We start from the raw sequence: 20,815 nt of genomic DNA, 5'->3' as shown, positions 1-20,815 counted from the left end.
TTTTTTGCCCACAAGGGTCAACATTACTTCTGACTTTATTAAATCCTATTTTGATTATAACCATCTCACAGTGATATTTTAGGACTTTTTTCTTGGTTCTTGGAATTGAACCCAGGACATCACAAAAACCCTCACTGTTAAATTGCCAGCCTGGTATTTTAAAAGTGTGGCCAGGTTCCAGGTCTCCCTCATGGATTCACGTGGCTTTTAGAGGGAAGATGGGACAATGCAGATTTCTGATAAGATGGGTATAAGGGTCCAGACCAGCAACATCACCAAAGTCCAGATGAGGGATCAGTAAGTGCAATGTGCCTGAAGAGGAGCCCTTGATTACATCCTTTGGGTACACATTAACTTATTAAATCGATCCTGATTACAAACAAACTTTGCCCCTACCTCACCTGGCAACCATGAGAAAGGCAGATAGATGTCAGCCTATAAAAGGAAACGGGAACTGCCCCCTGTCTTTCAGGCTCCAACATCTTCCTTTTGCCAAGATGTTACAGCTCAAACTCTTTGCAGCGCTCATGACTTGCCTGTTGCTGTTGAGCCAGGTAAGAAATACATATGTATGTTGGATATAGTAGCAGCAGTGGAATTCAGACTCAGTCCTGAGAAATGCTGCAACCTGGGTGTGCAGCAGAGGGTGCTTCCCCACCTGAAGTGGGTATGCCTTTGCTCTACAGGTCAATGGCTCCCCAGTACCAGAACTGGCTTCAGCGAAGAGATCCAGGAGAATGACCCCATTTTGGAGAGGGGTTTCCCTCAGGCCCATTGGTGCTTCCTGTCGGGATGATTCAGAGTGTATCACAAGACTATGCAGGTATTTGACAAACCTGGGTTCAGGGTGGGCTAGAGAGCTCTGGGAAACTGGGAGAGGTGACATCAGAAAACAGAGATCCAAGGGGGTGGAGGTGGGGGTTCGGGTGCACAGGGATGAAGCTGCAAGTTCCATGGAGGAGATAGCTTGGTTCTTGGTTCTTCTATGGTTCTTGATAGCTATGAACCACTCAAATTCCTAACACTGGGCAGATGAAACAGAACAGTGAAGGCAGCAGAGGTAGTCTGTGGCTCCTTAGGTCTCTGCCCAATTGTAAACACTTTTCTTCTCCCCCTAGAAAAAGACGATGTTCTCTAAGTGTGGCCCAGGAGTGATGCACATACCAGGGGAAAGTGACCTCCAACAATGCTCCATTCTATGGAATATTGGTTAACTGCATTTTGGCTGGAGATACTTAAGTGAAGCAATCTTGTGCTTTCAATATTTAAAGACAGATACTTGCTTTAAACTGGTCTCCATTTCTTCTTAGAATGTTGGTTTGTACATAGATGTAACTAAGTTTGTCAGAGTTTATTTTTCTATAAATACTATTAAATGTCTCCAATCCAAATTCTGGCAGTCTGGAATTGACAATTGACTGGCTCATTTTATGCATTATAGGAACAAGCACTCATTATCTAATGAATGGTGCTGCTCCACCTGGGAGATGTGGACAACACCTATTCTTCCAAGAATCTCACACTGAGCAAGATGGAGACAATGCATAAACTTAACAATAGTCTAAAGAGATCAGATGATGGCTCTCTACTGTGCAAAGAACTCTTTAGGCTGGCATGTGCCACCTGAGAATGTGCAAAAGTTTGTCAATAACTTTATGAACATAAAACAGAAACCAAAGAAAAGTCTGATTTAAACAGACTTATAAAACAGTAAGCTGGTGGAACATGCCTTTATTCCCAGTACTAGGGAAGTGGAGGTGGAGGCAGAGGCAGAGGCAGAGGCAGAGGCAGAGGCAGAGGCACAAGCAGGCAAATCTCTGTTGGTTCAAGGCCAGCCAGGTCTATGTAATGAGTTCCAGGTTAGCCAGGGATACAAAATGAGACCCTGTCTCAGAAAAACAAAATCCAATAAATAGTAAAAATAAATAATGAATGAGACAATAATAGTCTATGTCTTAAAAGCATAAAAAAAAAAAGAATTGAAGATTTCCATTGGTGTAGGACAACTGTGATACATGGACAAGGACCCATGGCCAGAGTCCAAAATTTCTGTAAGCAGAAAATGAGAGATGTGCTGGTGGGATGAGACCTTTACAGACTAGGACTGGACTCTAAGATACAAAATAGCAACAACAGGAGCTGAAGAAGTGAGAGCACATGCATATAAACGTTATACAGAAAAGCTATCTGATATTTATTAAACGTAGTTTCTCCAGCTATGGTTTGGCATTATACAAAGCATCATAATGACACAGTAGAGTTAAAAAGAGTTTTACAAATTGAAATGTGATACCCTTGTCTCCAAATATTTTAATTGCCATAAATTTGTTTAAAAATACACATTAAACGCATGTTTGACACTCTAAACTTTCTATAATCTCAATACCACAAAATACATATAATATACTATACAGATGTGGAAAATCTAGTTAGTATATAATACTTTGCTCACCATTAACAGCTTATTATGTGAAATGCACATACTGACTTAGAAATCCTAGCTTTTGAGCCCCAAAGTACCTCTGAAATTTAATGTATTGCAACAAATAAAAATCACAGTATATAATTGAAATTTTGGTTGAAAGTGTCAGATGCCTAGATGTTTTGGATAAAAGAACCGTCAGACAAAGAGTGGATCATGTACAAGTTGAAGGCCTCCTATCAGCAACAGTGCCTTTCTGCAGAGGCAACATGTCTGTACTTTGTCAACCGTGTTACTTCCCCTCCAAAACCCTCCCCAAATAGCAAACCACTATTTACCAAATGATTTCAATTTCAAATAAAAAGATCTTCAATAAATATATAAGCATTTCCATCCTCCATATATAAAACTTCTCAAAATCATTCAAAACGGAGGCTAGGTAGAAATTTCCCTAACTGTGCTTACCAACTGGGCGTCTGACCCTCAAGTGTGGCCTTTGCAGGCCCTGCTAAGTAAGCCAGCGCTGTTGGTGAGCCCCGCCCCACCCCAGTACTGTTGAATGCTCATGTCAGTGATGTGCCAGGTGTGTGCATAATGGGGACACCTCTGAGACAACAAGAAGCTCAACAATACAGAAGCCATGGTGTTTGTTGGTTTGAAAGGCAGCACTTATAAACTGATGTCTTCCAGAGAGGTACAGAACAGGCAGAAACCCCAGTGGCTAAAAGCTGAGAAGAAACCTAACACAGAAGCAGCAAGGTCAAAGCCAAGTATTATTAGGATTTCTGGGTGGGAGCTTGTCCACGCTCACTTAAGCGCTTTCTTCGGGTTTATGGATGATTATTTTGGCTTAGCTGAGCAATGGCAGCAAGAAGAGAGGCGCATGCGGACAATCCTGAAAATCAACTTCTTAAAAATTAGCTATTTAAGCTGGAAACTCTGACTTAGTTGACACCTTGTTCTAAATTCCATCTACAAGACAAGTATAGCTTGTTTCCATCCCCTGCTCTGGAGACAGCAAGTTCGTTTTAATTAACCATGGGTTTATGTGAACCGGAGTTCTGCAGACCAGTGTCCTCTTACTCCACTTTGCTTTTCTCACAGGTCTAAGTAGTGCATGCTGGCCTCAAACTGACAATCTGGGTGCTAGAATTAAAGCATGCACCACCACACCTGGTTCACCAAATAACTTTTACATTTATTTCTTGGAGAGTGGGTCTCAGTAGCTTAGACTCACTACCCTGAAAAGGCTGACCATTACCTCAGGGTATGAAGCAGCACTCCTGTCATTCTCTAATCATAAGGACTTTTGTTACTTGCTGGCTTGGTTTCAGGGTCTGAAAGTTGAAACTGAATGCTCCACTGTAAGTATGTGAAAAGTACATTCACAAAGGTGACAACTGGGCCTCATCAGTGCAACTTCCCAGTCACTCACTCATTATTCTTTCTGCTGATTTTACTCACAGCAACACTAGGTGTGCAATACTACTGGAAAAGAAGTCTGCCTCTCTAACTGAGATGTGAAGATGGATGGGATTTGTGTTCCACATCCTAGGGGAATATGAGTTACAGGAGTCTACAGACTTGAACAAGGTGCTCTGGCTCTCCAAGTCACTTAGGTTTAGTCTAACCATCACCACACCCAGCCTACAACAGTCATCCTCGGTAGATATCTTTGGGAGCCAGACACCTATAGACTCCTATAAATCAAAATATACAACGAAGCCATTTGTTCAATTAGCTATTGGAAAATTAAAATCTTTCCCACCCTGTAAGAGCCCCATTACACTACAGAAGGGCTCAAATATATTTCAAAAGTTAATTTACTACAAATCATAATAATTAAGCTTTAACAATCTAAAGGAATACACATTGCACCCTTGAATGTTAATATTCAAGGTGCCAAGAACAAAGTGTCTTAGATCAATTTAATAAATAATGTGGAAATAGTTGCACTAAGCTAAAATACTAAACACACACATTTTGACAAACTAACCCCATGTTTTCATACATACATACGTACATATATATAAAGTGTGTATGTGTACATAATTTTAAGATCCAAAGTTGCATACCCTCAGACCTAGAAGAGTGCACAGCATTCCCCTTCTCAACTGAGCTAGGCATCATCTAAATGAGCTATCACTGGCTGCACTACAAACACCTCTGAGCACTGGCCTCAGGCAGTACTTGTACTTCTGACAACCACCTTTGTAGGCCCTGGCTACACAATCCAAGCTCATTCATTAAACATCAATGTACCAAAGTTTCAGCAGTTAAATACAAATGATGGTGCCTAATCTAGCTGATTAAATCTTTAACGAAAAGAAACAAAGAACAATTTCAAAACAAAACAAAACACAACAACAACAAAATCAACAGCTACTCTAAAGCCACAAGTGTGTCATTCAAAGTGCAGCCCAGATGCCTATAAATCCCTGGTGCAAGAACTTCCCAGAAAAATGGGCAAGTGTGGACATGTGCACACATTACTCTGAATTGCTTTTATATTGGAGAATTAAATCAGTAGTGGTCAATCTTCTCCCTTCAGCAGTTATATCTATGAATATATTTGAAGACTCACTGATAATAAAGTGACTTCATAGCTTCTTGCCCAGAAAAAGGTGTCACTGAGCAAGGAAAGGGCTGGGTGCTCTCCAGCCAGAATGGGGGGCATGGGCTAGGCTGTGTAATCTTAAATGCCCAGAGGGGAGTGCTCCCCACAGCCCAGTCTCTTCCAGGCAGGACTACTGTGACAGCTCCATCACTGCAATTGTGTGGGGTGCCTGTCCAGAGTCTAATGGTATACGCTGCTGCCTCCTGGCATAGAAGTGTGATCTTAAGAGCAGTGAACTGAGCATTAAAGATAGTTGCTATTTCTATTACTAACTATACATTGAATACAAGTTTCAGACTAAGTTTGTAGCCACTTGTCAAATCAGTTTTAAATGGCTAAAACCCACTGAGGGCATCTACTGAGAAGGGAGGAATGGTCACTTGTAAAGAAGTCAAGGTATGTGCTGGACATGACTGAGACAACAATGTTTGAGAAGAGACACAGAGAAGAGAGTGCATTCTCGCACACTATGACATCAAAAATTCAATCACTTAGGATCAGATTTTGATCCATTGCCCATTTCTGCCTGGTGGGGAAGTCCTCCACAATGAAAGGCTTAACAATTTCATTCTCCAAGAATTGACAGTTTTAAAGAGAAAATATCTTAAAGCAGCACCATAAAACATGTAGAAACTCTGCTTTAACACATTAGTGTCACTCCAGAGTGTGCTGGCCGCCTTGTAGGACACACGGCCCAGAGCTGGAAAGCAGAGGCTAGCACTGCAGCTGCTGAAGTCTAAAAGCCCAGGGGGCACTTGTTCCACTTCTAAGACCTCCCTGAAGTTAAGGAGCCAGAGTGAGAGAGAAGAGGCAAGGACAGGACACACAACTGTCAGACCATGTAAGTTACTAGCACAAGAGAGGAGACAGTAGCCTCTGAGGAAAAATTATTCCTTAAACACACTACAATTAAATTAGAAAGGTATCAGAGGCAATTTCTCCAAGGGAAAAATTTTAAATTCAGCATAGGCTGTAGATATTAACCCTCAACGGTATGTAAAAATAATGAGGTACAAAGCAGTTAAGCTCTGTAAATATGAGACTGCAGGACAAAGCTCACTATCTTCAGAACTAGGTGGTGAGAGAGACTAGGAGAGGATTCACAACACCACTGGATGGGAAGATTTTCTATCCCTTTTCCCCTTTCCCATTTCAAATCTAAACAATCATCTGCTAATAATATAGGGACTTTTTCTCCCCAATTAGATGGATTTTTGGAATGAGAAGGAAAAGCCATTTTCTGAAGCAGCATTATATCCAATTGATTATACTAAGTCAGGTACCAAAACACTAGCTTTCCTGAAGGAATCTATCTTAATGTGACTCTAAAGCAAGATTTAAAATCAAAGAGAATTTAAAATTATTATTGTAGAGGACCAACCATGCATGGCTAATCTGGTCCCAGCGTAAAACTTTATCTGTAAACAATCCATAGAGTTATCATTTAAAGTTAAGATTTAAGGCACACCAGACATGACGGGGTCACTAAAAAGAAGTATAGAGGAAGAGAGACATTCCTCATCCTTCACTGTTATACGCACCTTGTTGGGAACAATAGTTTGATAAGGAATTGTTACAGAGCTGGCTTCCTAAGCACTACCCCTATTATTCTCCCCTTTCCAAGAGAGCTCAAATGAGTCAAGTTAGGTACTTTTCTAGTATGAATTTTCTTTTTCTTTTTTTAATGTGACAAGGTCTCATGTGGCCCAAGGTAGCCCCAAACTCAACTGTCTAGCTTTATGTAGCCTGAGGATGACCCTGAACTCCTGATCCTCCTTGTCACCACTACCCAGTGCTGGGATTACAGGCATGCACAACCATGCCCAATTGCTACTGTGAGATTTCTAATCTTGACAGAAGCATACATCATTGAGGAGGATCTTTGGAAAGAGGAATTCATCATCTCCACATTAGACATTGGGACACCTCCTTCCAAGCTCCAGTAACTGCATGGTCATATCTGAGCATCATAATCTCTCCACCATAGGGGAGATCTGCAGGCTTCAATCTTCAAACATTACCAATGAAACAGGCTGCAACCGTCAGAAACTGGATCACCGTTTTCTGTTGTTCTTTTGTTCTTAGGAGTAACTTGCTCTGCTTCAATTAAGTGTCAAATGAGTAAAACAAAAAGAGAATAAAAGGTTTTAATAAACCCACAGTTTAAGATTGTCCTTTATGAAGCCATTCAGTATGATGTGCTTGTCCCAGCAAGTCTATCTGCTTTTTTGTAATGCATTAGATGCAATGTAGTCACCTTGTGATTGCTAGTGTTTCTAACACACATTCACAGTTTTGAAATAATGCACACCAAACCAGACCCACTTCATTTTTGCACCCATGTAGAATGCTGTCTTCTCATGTTTAAGTGACTTTTCACATGTGGAAGAGCATCCTTAATACCAAGCATAAATCCAACAATAATAAAACTGTAGTAAGACTTGAAATAACATCAGGTAATTAGCTGTAGAAAGAACATGTCCTGTCTTGGACAAGCCAACTCTTTTCTTAAAAGACATTAAGTAACACAGCTCCCCAAATATATAAATAAAATGCCTACATTAAATTTATGCTAAATATTCAACAGAATAAATTTATAGACAGGAATAACTAAACTTTAAACAAGCTCCAATCTGGGAACTTGAAAAAATGAAAATAAATAGAACTTTACTTGATTATTTATGAATTGTAACTGGAATTCCAATTACTGAAGCCATCTTGCTGATGTACTGCAGGCTTAGAAGCATTTAAATACTTGTCACATTGGGAATATTGAAAGGGTCAGTTGATATGATGGCTTTGGGTTATAAGAAACAACATAAACCAAAAAGGAGAAAACCATTCCTCATTCTTAGTGTCGACTAGGTGGTGTGTTATGGCAGTTTTCCTTTGTGATGTGACACAGTGTTGTGGAAAAAATCAGAGGCAACGAGAATATGTTCAGTTCAAGATATCAACTTGGCATCCTGCCGAAGCCAATGCAGTCCCTGCCGGGTGTAACGAGCCAGATCTGTCATGATGCTTGCATTAAAGATGAGAGGGCCCATCACTTTGTCCAATTCAGCAAAGAATTCTAGAAAATTAAAAACATTCGATGAGCATCACACATTCTTTTGAATCACTGATTTTCTATAAAATAGCATATCTCCCACACTAATGGCCTCTATGATCTCTCAAGGCCCTGAAGTCATGCATCAGTTTAAAGAGAATGAATGCAGTTATGAATTCTGAGATGAAGTACCACTGATGAAGACAGTCAACTGCTACTATTAACATGGAGTCCCAGTGGCACGTGTGCAGTGCTCCCACTGGATTACGCGAAGCACTTTGTATGTGTTATGTCTGTATAAGCAGTAGCAGAAAGAGCAAACAGTCTTTGCATGTTTCCCACACTAGCCCCTATATAGCTCCACAACAGTCTATAGCCAACCTTTCTGTTATAATCAGATGCCATGCACCACTAATAAATCCCTTCTTTTTAGTCAGAAGTTTAAAATTTTAAATTTAATTTAAAAATTAAATGTATTCTTCCTAAGTGAACAAAAAAGGCTCATGTCAGGATGGCACAAATAAGAAAAAAGGACAATATCCTAGGATTTTATTCCATAACAGTTTCGGAAGCAAACAGGGATGTGCTTGGATACTTTTCAGAGAAGACACCTTTTAGACATGCAGAGAAAAGGGGGGTTGTCAAACAATTACACACTAATCAAACAAGGCAATAAGTGATCGACACCTGAGGTGAAATGTCTCTACAGAAATTCCAACTAAGAAATGCAAAAGGAATGCCGGAAAAATATTGCTGGTGGTTTTTTAGTCCTTTTTTTCTTCCTGAGACAGGGTTTTTTATAGCCCAGGCTAGCCTGAACGTCTTCTTATGTAACCAATGATAACCTTAAACTCGATCCTCACTGCTTCTGTTCCCAACTGCTGGAATTACAGGCAGTTACCACCAGGCCTGGCACATAATGAATTTTCTATTTCCTAATAATGGACCTAGGCATGATCATCATGGATGTCAAAAGTGTAAGTTAAAGTTTAATAGGAAATGTTGTATCACACTCAGTGACACTATGTAAAAATAATAATCTATTGACCTTAAAAATTAAAACAAAAAAATTAAAAAAAAAAAAGGCAGGGTCTTGCTATGTAGTTCAGACTGGCTTCCAACTTGCAATCCTTCTGCCTCAGTCTTCCAAGTTCTGGGACTATAGACCTACTTACCATTCCCAGGTCTGATGAAATTTCATTTATGCATTTATTTAGTTTTTTTTTTTTTTTTTGAGACAGAGTTTCTCTGTGAAAAAGCCCTGGCTGTCCTAAAACTCACTTTGTAGACCAGGCTGACCTCAAACTCAGAGAGATCCACCTGCCTCTGCCTTCCTAGTACTCAGATTAAAGGTGTGTGCCACCACTGCAGGTCTAATGAATCATAATATCAATAAAGGGTAAATACCTTAAATAACTAGGTGTATCCTAATAAGATGTACCACCTAGAACATATTATCTAAATCCTGAACTAACCTAATCAATAGAAAATAAAAGAGATAGAAGAACAAACGCAATGACAACATGAGGAAGTAACTATGTCAAACGCAGAATGAGACATAGTCTATGATTCAGTTTCTTCTCAATATCAATGGCATGGCCAAATGAGGGGGAAACAGGTAGACAGTGCTCCTTAAGAGTCTAACTTAATGGTTCTTCTTTTACATTTATCTGTCTGGGGATCTATCACTGTGCTGAAAACTCTGTGGAGACAGTTCTCTCCTTCCATCAAGTGGGTCCTAGGGGCTTGAACTCAGGCTTGGTGGCAAGCACCTTTACCTACTGAAACATCTAGCAGTTTGTTTAAAGTATATTTGTATTGTTTAAAGTATATTTGAGACTATAGGGGACATTTGATGGTAGACAAGGTGCTGCCTACTGAGCTACATTCAACAATGCCAGAATAGATGCATATTGTCTTACACCAAGAACTACTACTTGTGGGGAGAGAAGGGAGGGAGAACTGGGATTGGAATGTAAAACAAACAAACAAACAAACAAACAAATAAATAAATAGATCAAACTACTTCTAGTTTAGCTTATGTTATCAGTACCAAAAGAGCTGTTTGTCTGTGTGCCTTCCCAAACATCAGCCCATCTATTCCCTGTCCTTCATACTAGGGACCAAACCTAGGACCTTATGCATGCTAGACAAGAAATCTAACAGGGAGCCCTGCACAGCCCAAGGGTATTTTTAATCATGTCTACTCACATTTAGTAAGCGGCTAATCAAAGGATGCTATTAGCAAACTGATTATGATTTCCTCTAATTTTTTGTATTTTTTTTCAAAGATTTATTTATTATGTACTTTTTTTGGGGGGGGGTTTGAAACCGGGTTTCTCTGTGTAGCTTTGGAGCCTATCCTGGCACTCGCTCTGGAGACCAGGCTGTCCTAGAACTCACAGAGATCCGCCTGCCTCTACCTCTGCCTCTGAGTGCTGGTATTAAAGGCGTGCGCCACCAACACCCGGCATGATTTTCTCTAAACCATAAAATAAAGTAAATATTCTCCATATAGTTAACTAAATCATAAAAGTTTCTTTTAACGATACCATCTTCAAAGTTTATCCAAAGCCCAACAAACCTTTTTGTTCTTTGGAAAGCTGTTCAGCTTGGTCCCAAATTTCAGTGGCATAGAGGAAGTTAGATGTAACCTGGACATAGCTTGCTGCCATCTGGTGGATCTTCTGTGGAATGGTCACTGAAGCACCACTTGCTGAAGCACTACTGCCCCCAGAAGAGTAACTTCCAGAGTTGCCTGGTGACAGCTTTGGAGAAACAGGGGAAGGCATCCCAACAGCTTTGCTACACACAAAGAAAGAGAAAGGATGCTTATTCACACACACATAGTGAGCACTACAAAATCAGCATACTACAGGCTGGAAGGCAATCCTGGTTTTCATAATGAAATCCTGTCTCAAACGAACAAATTAAAAAGGTTGAGGACATAGCTCAGTGGGAGAGCACTTGCTTGCATGCAAAAGGCTCTGGGTTTTACCTCAGCCCTGGGGATGGGTAGACAAGGGAAAATAAGATGAAATGTTTACTTACATCACACAAGAACTCAACAAATAGACTCAGAAAATGTGAAAGGTTGCATGGTGTTTGTTCCATTTTGGGGGTGTAGGTGGGAAGGGTTAATGTGGGACTGAAAGATAAATCACAACCATGCCACTATACTCTGGCAGTGCCAAGATCTGAGTGAGGTTAAATAAAACCACTGTAACAAATCTAAAAAACTATGAAAATCAAACTGAGAAGAATTGAGGTACTGTGAAAAACTCAAGATATCTGGGAGCTAGATGGCTCAGGGGTAAGGGTGCTTGCCACCAAGCCTGACAACCTAAGTACCACCCCAGGAACCTACATGGTAGAAGGGGAGAAAACAAAACCAAACCAAAAACCAACCCAGACATCTGTAAATGACATGTCTCATTTTAAAACATTTAAAAAATTATGTTCATTATATTTTAAATTACTAAAATAGGAAAGAATAACTTAAAAAAAAACATTTCTTTAGAACTGTGTGTGACTCAGTGGGACAGCATGCAAAAAGGCCTGGGTTCAATTTTAAATAACAAAAAATAAAATGTTAAATACCTTACCAGAGATTTTAATAATTTAAATGTAGCTATTTCTTTGTTATCCATTCTATTCTGATCCATTAATACATTTATCAAAAATATTTTGTAGAACAAAATTGCACCTACCTCCCCAAGCCAGGTGAAGGTGCTTGAGAATTACTGTAAGAATTCTGCAGAAAAAAAACAGAAACATTATATAATATATATATATATATATATATATATAATATATATATTATTTAAAGCATTTGAAATCTTCAAAAGTATTGGGCTGGAGTTGATCGTAAAAACTTTATAATCATCCTTGGCTACACAGCCAATTTGGTGTCAGCTTAGACTGTATGAGACTCTATCTCAGAAAAGAGAGGGACAAGAGAAATGGATCAGCAGTTAAGAGCAACTGTTGCTCTTCTAGAGGACCTGAGTTTAGATCCCAGCACCCAAGTTGGGTAGCTCACTGTAGCTCCAGGGGATTTAGGTCTTCCTTTGGCTCCTGAGAACAAATGGTCACAAACCCCCTTCTCTCAAATAAATCTTTAAATTATTATTATTATTATTATTATTATTATTATTATTATTATTATTATTATTATTTTAGTTTCTCGAGATAGGGTTTCTCTGTGGCTTTGGAGGCTGTCCTGGAACTAGCTCTTGTAGACCAGGCTGGTCTTGAACTCACAGAGATCGCCTGTCTCTGCCTCCCGAGTGCTGGGATTAAAGGCGAGCGCCATCAACGCCTGGCTTTAAATGTTTTAATATTTTTTGCATATAGGTGTTTTTGCCTGTATGTATATCTCAATATTATATGTATTCCTGGTACACTCAGAGGCCAGAAGGGATGTCAGATCCTGTGGAACATAGACAGCTGTAAGCAGCCGTATGGATCCTGGGAATTGAACCTGGATCTTTTGTTTGTTTGTTTGTTTTTGTTTGTTTGTTTTCGAAGACATGGTTTCTTTGTCTAACAGCCCTGGCTGTCCTGGAACTCACGCTGTACACCAGGCTGGCCTCGAACTCACAGAGATCCACTTGCCTTTGCCTCCCAAGCGCTGGAATTAAAGTTGGCCTGCACCACCAATGCCTGGTAAACCTTAAGTTTTTTTTTTTTTTTTTTTTTTTTTTTTTTTTTTTTTTTTGGTTTTTTCGAGACAGGGTTTCCCTGTGTAGCTTTGGAGTCTATCCTGGCACTCACTCTGGAGACCAGGCTGGCCTCGAACTCACAGAGATCCGCCTGCCTCTGCCTCTGGAGTGCTGGGATTAAAGGTGTGCGCCACCAATGCCCGGCCTTAAGCCATCTCTTTGGTCCAATAAATCTTTAAAAATAGGCCAGGCGATGGTGGCACAGGCCTTTACTCCCAGCACTTGGGAGGTAGTGGCAGGTGGATCTCTGTGAGTTCAAGGTCAGCCTTGAACAGCCTCTATACAGTGAGTTCCAGGACAGGCTCCAAAAGCTACACAGAGAAACCCCCATCTCAAACCTCCCCCCCCCAAAAAAAACCTCAAAAAAACCAAACAAAACAGTAACAAAAAAACTTTAAAAATTGTGTGTGTGTGGGGGGCCTGGAAAGATGGCTCAGAGGTTAACAGCACTTGCTGCTCTTCCAGAGGTCCTAAGTTCATTTCCCAGCAACCACATGGTGGCTTACAACCATCTGTAATGAGATGTGGTGCCCTCTTCTGACCTGCAGGAATATATGCAGACAGAACACTGTATACATAATAAATAAGTAAATAAATAAATAAATCTTAAAAAAAATTGTGTGTGTGTGTGTGTGTGCGCACGCGCGTGCATTTGCGCACAACAGAAAGAAGTTTTTAAGTGAAAGCTAGGTTGTTCTAGAAGACTTCAAAGACAATACAAAGAAACACCGAGTAACAAAGATGGATGAAAGGAAACAAAAAAAGATACAAGAAACGAGACATATTATATAACAAATACAGGCAGAAAAGAGAGCATACATGACCCATCTAGGTTGTCTAAGGAGGGTTTTAAGCAAGGAATGAGAGACACTTGAGGCCAGACCTTGAGGCTGTAGGCAACAGTGAGCTATGGAGGGTTATAAAGTCCTCACTACAGCAGAATTTGTGGAGAAGTTATATGGTACTAGCTTGAAAAAGTTTTTTTTTTTTTTTTTTTTTTTAAGATTTATTTATTTATTTTGTATACAACATTCTGCCTCCATATATGCCTGCAGGCCAGAAGAGGGCACCAGATCTCATTACAGATGGCTGTGATCCACCATGTGGTTGCTGGGAATTGAACTCAGGACCTCTGGAAGAACAGTCAGTGCTCTTAACCTATGAGCCATCTCTCCAGCCCGAAAAAGTTTTTTTTTAAAGGTAGACATTTTAGGAAACTACAATAACTCTGTCTGGGTTGGATGTGTGGTTCAATGGTTGGGCACTTGCTTAGCATGTACAAAACCTGGGTTCAATCCCTAGTAATGTAAGGAACAAAACAAAAAGATAACAATCTGAAGATGGGTAGAGGTGAAAATGCAAAGAACATTTCTGAGTATAGATATGGCTATTTTTACTACTATGAAAATTCTGTAATCCAATATACATTTGAAGGCTTTTCTAAGAAAGCACAAACATATCTGAGAATTTTCAGGTAGTAGTTTCTCATCTCTTGTTTTGCCTAGATATGAGAGCATCTCAGGGACAGGGATGGGAAGGCTTGCACATTTTGTCTCCTAGGCAACAGCCTCTGTTGCACACACTTACCTTCAGGTGCTCAGTCAGCGTCTTAGAGTACTTCAGAGCATTCTCCTTCTTCAGTTTGAACAGCCTCAGGTACAGCAATGACTGGCATCTCAGGCTAGGCAATGGGAAAGGGCAGTATATTCAAACATGGCTGACTGGCTTCATGTGAGCAACAATGGCCTAGGGTCAACATTACCTCTTTTTTTATTATTATTTTTAATTACTCATATTTACATACCCATCCCCCCCATTCCCTTGCCCTCCCCTCCTCCCATATTCCTCCCCACCCCACCCCACCACCACCTCTGACTCCTCTCCAGGGATAGTGAGGCCCTCTACCAAGGACCTTCAAAGTCTGTCATATTGTTTGGGGGAGGGTCTAGACCCTCCTCGCTGTATCTGGTTCAGCATTACCTCTTAGACAAAACCACAAGGTCACCTTAATATGTAACACACCCTAAGACAGGAAAGTACCTAAGAAACTTAGTACTAGCATCCCATTAGGTACTGACATTTAAAATTAAAACTATACCAACTTATCATAATACAAATTTTTTGGGGGGAGGGTTAGAGGCAGGGTTTCTCTGTGGCTTTGGAGGCTTTCCTGGAACTAGCTCTTGTAGACCAGGCTGGTCTCAAACTCACAGAGATCTGCTTGCCTCTGCCTCCTAAGTACTGGGTCTAAAGGCATGTGCCACTACTGCCCAGCTACAAATACTTTAAAAAGTTAAAAACTAAAAGTAGAAAACTGAAACATTAACATTACAAGTGTGATGGAACAAACAACCTTCATCCAGATCACACATACCCAACAAAGCCCACTTTCGAATTCACTGGTCTTTGAGCTCTTTAAAGGTTTTCCATTCTTTCTCATCATTGTCCTTGCCTAAATTGTAACCTCCAGAACAAGTCTCCCAATCTTCTACTATCCTCTACGCTTAGGAGTAAGAGGATCTTTTTTTTCCCCTAGATGTTCCGGAACTTACTATATGTAGATCAGGCTGGCCTCAAACTCAAAGAAATCCACCTGCCTCTGCCCCCTGAGTGCTAGGATCAAAGGTGTATTCATATATTCACATTACTGATTAGTTTCTGTCTCTTCACACTGGAGACTCCATAATGAGCAGTATAATGTCAGACATAGTTCACAGCTGCATTTCTACTATAAACACAGTGTCTAAGCCAGATGGTGGTGGTTCATGCCTTTAATAGCAGCACTGGGGAGGCAGAGGTAGGTGGATCTCAGTGAGTTTGAGGTCAGCAGGGTCTACAAAGTAAATTCCAAGACAGCCAGGGCTGTTACAATGAAAGATTTTAGTTCACAGAGAGAAAAAGTTTCCCACAGGCCTTGGCCCATTACAAGGAAGTTGGCCCCAACCCCGGGCACATCCTATGGTTTAGATGGGGGCAATCGCCAAGACAACCCTCTTTGGGTCACACCTGGCCAACAGACAATCAAGGACTTTTCAGGGTATGTTCTGTGGTTTTTCCTTTGTAGAAAAGGAGGTCACACCTGGGTGACCACTCTAACATGAGGTCATACTTTGTAATTAATCACTTTGTGCCCCTTGCCTGTATGCTGATCTGCAGTTTTTTCCTATATAAGGAGCTTGCACCCCATGCTGGTGTGTGCAGCTTTCCCGATATTGCTGACACTTGAATGCGCATTCATTTAATAAACCTTCTTGCTTTTGCAGCTCTTGGTCTGGTTTCTGAGTCTCGGGGGCTCCTTGGGACCCTGTGCCTCTTAGGGGCCTGGGGGTCTTTCAACAAGAGAAATCCTGTCTTGAAAACACCCTCCCCTAAAAAAAAACATAGTGTCTAGTTAAGTGTGCAACCTGGATAAGTAAACAGATGACTTCTCTCTGAGAAAAAGCAAACAGGAGCATACATAGAACGAAGAGTCTAGAAAAGTGGTCACTTAAATCAATGGAGGGTTCTAATATCACTCCCACTCCAGCACTTTCATCAAGAGGACAGTGGATTAGAGACTGATAGGAGCTAAAATCTTTTACTAGGGATTGTGAGCCATTTCCTGTTAAGAAAATGTTTTGTGGGTTTGAGAGATGGCTCAGCAGTTAAGAAGCACTGCCTGCTCTTCCAAAGGTCTTGAGTTCAATTCCCAGCAACCATATGGTGGCTCACAAACCATCTTTAATGAGGTCTGATCTGTCTTTTGACCTGCAGACACACAGGTAGGCAGAACACTGTGTAAATAATAAATAAAACTTTAGCTAGGTGTTGGTGGCGCACGCCTTTAATCCCAGCACTCGGGAGCCAGAGGCAGGTGGATCTCTGTGAGTTCGAGGTCAGCCTGGTCTCCAGAGCAAGTGCCAGGATAGGCTCCAAAGCTATATATAGAAACCCTGTCTTGAAAAAACAAAAGAGAGAGAGGAAAGAAAAGGTTTTGTGGAAGACTGATTCAAGGATAGTACTCAGAAAAGCGCACATAGCACAATTCACCAAGAACTGTGTGTCACCCAGCAAGGAATACACAACACTTACCAAAGTACTGTGAGTCTCTTGTCTGCAGCTGTAGCATCTGGTGCCAAATAATTCTTTAGTTTCATAGTGTATCTATGAGTTGAAATAAAAAACAAAAGACAAATAGAACAGAAAATTTCACCTTGATCTTACCACTTCTTATATTCTCAAAATATCAGAATCAAACGTAGATAAAGCACCCACTAAAATTCTTCCCTAAGGAAAATGGAACATTAAGCATCTTCCCAGTTCACCATATTTGGTTAACTAGATAACTAAATAACAATAATAAATGATAAAGTTATGCCATTGAAATGTCAAGTTTCGACTTACTTGATGAGCTCCACCGTGTCTGAGTACATAGGAAACGGAGACTTGGATTCCTGAGCGTTCTTCTCTAATGCATTCCCACACTCAATGAAAGACACTACAGCATCAAGGTAGTAAACTGCTTTCTCAAACCTATCAGACTAAAGGAGAACAGTGCCAAGTAAAGACCCACTGTAAGTATAAACACCAGGAAGGACACATTAGCTTGATGATCAGAAAGAATATTTACATACCAAAGCATCTGCATTGTGTTTGAGTTTTTTTGCTTCTTGTAAATAATGGTCTGCTGAATAATTTCTGCAAAATAAATTTTCTTTATAAATAAAAATGGTCAACATTTCCTAAGATAATTACCAGGTTATTTTAGACTCTAGCATCTTGTAGCTTTCACATTCTCAAGAGAGTAATTATCTTTTTATTCTTTTTTATGTGGTGCCAGGGCCTTGTGCATGGTAGACGAACACTATGCCACTGAGCTACATTCTCAGTCCGGAGAGTGAGTAATTTCCAAACATTTCAGTTTTCTGAGAAATGTATATAGATTAAGAGTATAAATTATGGGCTACTGTGGCAAATCTACTGAAGCACACAGAGATCAAGTTCCCTAGTATTAAATACTAGCTTACTCAAGTTGTTTTTTAAAATCAAAAGTAATAGGATGCAGGTAGGAGAAGTAGCTGCTAACAGAAGGCAAGAGAAAGTAACATCCTTTATTCGAGAAGACCTGTTGTCCAGAGTAGACTGGCAGCAGAAGCAGATCCAGAAAGCACACCCTTCCTGTCTCAGGAGAGCCACTGGTTGTTAAAGGAGTGAGTAGTTGTAATAAAGATGCTATTCAAGTTAAACCTAAATGCTCTGTAGATTAGATACAAGTATTAACCCTATAGGAACTAACATATTTAAGTGAGTTTCTTATATGCTGATTGGAACTTCTTAAATGCATACACGAAAGTGTATTTATCTCTTAACAGCTGGCACAGTGTTGTACTACTTTAATTCCAGCACTCAAGAGGCTGAGACAGGACAATCTCTAAGAGTTTGAGGCCAGCCTGGTCTACATAGTGAGCTCCAGGCCAGCCAAAGCTACACAGTGAGATTCTGTTAAAAAACAAAAAACAAACCAAACGGCTGGGCAGGTGGTGGTGCATGCCTTTGATTCCAGCACCCAGGAGGCAGAGGCAGGCAGATCTCTGTGAGTTCGAGACCAGCCTGGTCTACAAGAGCTAGTTCCAGGATAGGCTCCAAAGCTACAGAGAAACCCTGTCTCGAAAACAAACAAACAAACAAAACAAAACAAAACAACAAAAACCAAAGCCAAACAAAGCCCACAAAATCTATCTCACCTGTCATCAAAGGCAAGCTTTGTTCTCCGAGGCTTCGAAGAATCAGGAGTTGGTGTAGATGGAGGACAATTAGAGGAGCTACTTGGAGCCTTTTCCTGACCAAAAGAACATATATAACTAAGTTGAAAATTGTCAGGAGACTAAAAATGAAGCTATCACTGCTAAAACAGAAACAAAATTCCAAAATCTTCAAATTTGTTATTACATTCCATAGTGTTTAGGAAAAAAAACAGGTCCATTTTATATAGCCAAAATATTTATTCTTTTTTTTAAAAAAACGATTTTATTTATTTATTATGTATACAGTCTATACAGTCTTGTGCCTGCGTGCCAGCAGAGGGCACCAGATCTCATTCAAGGTGGTTGTGAGCCACCATGTGGTTGCTGGGAATTGAACTCAGGACCTTTGGAAGAACAGTCAGTGCTCTTAGCTGCTGCGCCATCTCTCCAGCCCCAATATTTATTCTTATATTTACCAAGAGGCTACTATATGCAAGGCACTTAGGCACTTACACAAACTGAGTAGCTAAATGGCAGACTTGGTTGGGAAGATGGTTGAGTGGGTAAGCACATGTGCTGTGAAGAAAGAGAACCTGAGTTCAAATCCCCAGCACCTGCACAAAAGCTGGGCATGGCTGTACATTCCTGTAACACTAGGGTTGTGGGACAAAACAAGGCAGATTCAGGGAGAGGGTGAGTTTCAGGTTCAATGAGAAACTCTGTCTCAGAGGAATTGATAAAGGGTTGGAGAGCTAGCTCAGCAGTTAAGAGTACTGACTGCTATTGCAGAGTGCTTAGGTTTGGTCCCAAGAACCCACATGGTGGTTCACAATCATTAAAAACTCCTGTTTCAGGAATCCAATGCTTTCTTCTGACTTCTGTGAGCACCAGGCACACACGTGGTACATATCACACATATACTCATACAAAACACTCATACACATAAATTAAAAAAAAAAAAAAAAAGAATTTGAGGCCAGCCTGTCTACAAAGTGAGTTCCAGGACAGCCAGGGCTATTACCCAGAGAAGCCCTGTCTCAAACAACAAAACAACTAACCAACCAACCAAACAAAAGTGATAAAGTTCAGTAGGGAAGGATACCTAAGGCCCTCCCCTGGCCTCTGCATACGTGCATGGGCACACACCTACCTGCACCCCCCCCCAAAAAAAAGCTAAAGAGTACCACACATTGGGTCACTCAGGACTACATAGTGAGATCTTGTCTCAAAAACAAACAAAACAAAAACAGAGGCTTATTTCTAAGGCCTAAGTTAACTAACTACTTAGAATGGATGTTAATTCTTCAACTAACCTATAAAATGTTAGGGTTAGATAGGTTTTGTTGTTGTTGTTTTAAGGCAGTCTAATTTAAGGGACTGGAAAGGTTCAGTGAATAAGAGTGCTTCTTGTTCTTCCAGAAGACTTGAGTTTGGTTCCCAGCAGCTCACAACTGCTTGTAACTGCAGCTCCAGGGGTATCTGGTGTCTATGGCTTCCAAGTGTAGACAGTCACGATCACATAAAATACACAGATACATAGTCGTAATTTAAAATGAAAATAAAACAAAACAAAAAAACAGCCTGAGTATAGGGGTAGAGACTGCTCCTTGGGACACATGGCAATACTATACCCTAGAGTATTAAGCGAGATCACAGCTGTGTCATTTCAGTGGGACACTGGTTTTCAGCTCCTTCCTTGCTCTAAGATAATGATCAAATTTTGATACTGGGCTTCTAGAACTAGTTAATTCTGTTTCTATCACCACCTGACTGTGGTGCTACCATGGAAACTTTGGCTAACTAATACTATCATGAGCTCACTAGAGAGCTGAGGTGAACTTCCAATCTGATTTGCAAAACTCTGAAGTTTTGCCCTTTCCATAACAGTGGTTGTCTGTCTCTTCTTAACCAATATCAATGAACTACTTGTATGCATTTATATAGCAACAAAGGCTTACTGACAGTATCAGCTAAAACAGTATTTACTGAGAACTTATAGGTTACTAAGTAAAGAAAGCATAAGAATCTGCTGTAAAAGTAAGCAAAGGGCTAAGTAAATAAGTCAGTTGCTTATATATGTTCTACTCCTGACTCTAGGCTTTTAAAAAACTTTACTTGAGGGCTGGAGAGATGACTCAGAGGTTAAGAGCACTGATTGCTCTTCCAGAGGTCCTGAGTTCAATTCCCAGCAACTACATGGTGGCTCACAACCATCCGTTATGAGATCTGGTGCCCTCTTCTGGTGTGCAGATATACATGGAAGCAGAATGTTGTATACAT

At 40.4% G+C, this 20,815-nt stretch overlaps 2 protein-coding genes across 3 annotated transcripts in view; one reads left to right on the top strand and one right to left on the bottom strand.

Annotated features, from left to right (window-relative positions):
• Positions 1-249: 249 nt before the first annotated feature.
• Positions 250-1,338, top strand: Leap2 (liver enriched antimicrobial peptide 2). Its single transcript, XM_027427550.2, has 3 exons — positions 250-554; positions 687-823; positions 1,119-1,338. The coding sequence occupies exons 1-3, from the start codon at positions 411-413 to the stop codon at positions 1,153-1,155; spliced, it is 318 nt and encodes a 105-aa protein (XP_027283351.2). The 5' UTR covers positions 250-410; the 3' UTR covers positions 1,156-1,338.
• An 826-nt stretch (positions 1,339-2,164) lies between these two features.
• The window catches only part of Aff4 (AF4/FMR2 family member 4), a 77,684-nt gene continuing 59,033 nt past the window's right edge, over positions 2,165-20,815 (bottom strand). For both annotated transcript variants that reach the window (XM_027427552.2, XM_027427551.2), the window contains 8 exons: positions 18,536-18,630; positions 17,426-17,489; positions 17,196-17,332; positions 16,884-16,955; positions 14,400-14,493; positions 11,799-11,842; positions 10,673-10,893; positions 2,165-8,112 (listed from right to left, as the gene is read on the bottom strand). In XM_027427552.2, the coding sequence (XP_027283353.1) occupies positions 7,985-8,112; positions 10,673-10,893; positions 11,799-11,842; positions 14,400-14,493; positions 16,884-16,955; positions 17,196-17,332; positions 17,426-17,489; positions 18,536-18,630 (855 nt within the window). In that variant the 3' untranslated portion in view covers positions 2,165-7,984. The remainder of the gene's footprint in view (positions 8,113-10,672; positions 10,894-11,798; positions 11,843-14,399; positions 14,494-16,883; positions 16,956-17,195; positions 17,333-17,425; positions 17,490-18,535; positions 18,631-20,815) is intronic.

The sequence above is a fragment of the Cricetulus griseus genome, chromosome 7 (genome assembly GCF_003668045.3).
Source record: "Cricetulus griseus strain 17A/GY chromosome 7, alternate assembly CriGri-PICRH-1.0, whole genome shotgun sequence".
Taxonomy (NCBI): Eukaryota; Metazoa; Chordata; class Mammalia; order Rodentia; family Cricetidae; genus Cricetulus; species Cricetulus griseus.
Note: the sequence above shows the minus strand (reverse complement) of the source record. Positions and strands in the feature narration are given on the sequence as shown.

Bases quoted from the DNA above. Each gene is read 5' to 3' on its own strand.
- Leap2 (XM_027427550.2), top strand. From the start codon at position 411: ATGAGAAAGGCAGATAGATGTCAGCCTATAAAAGGAAACGGGAACTGC. The intron at 555-686 runs GTAAGAAATACA...TTTGCTCTACAG, and splicing joins GCCTGTTGCTGTTGAGCCAG to GTCAATGGCTCCCCAGTACC. The intron at 824-1,118 runs GTATTTGACAAA...TTCTCCCCCTAG, and splicing joins TGTATCACAAGACTATGCAG to AAAAAGACGATGTTCTCTAA.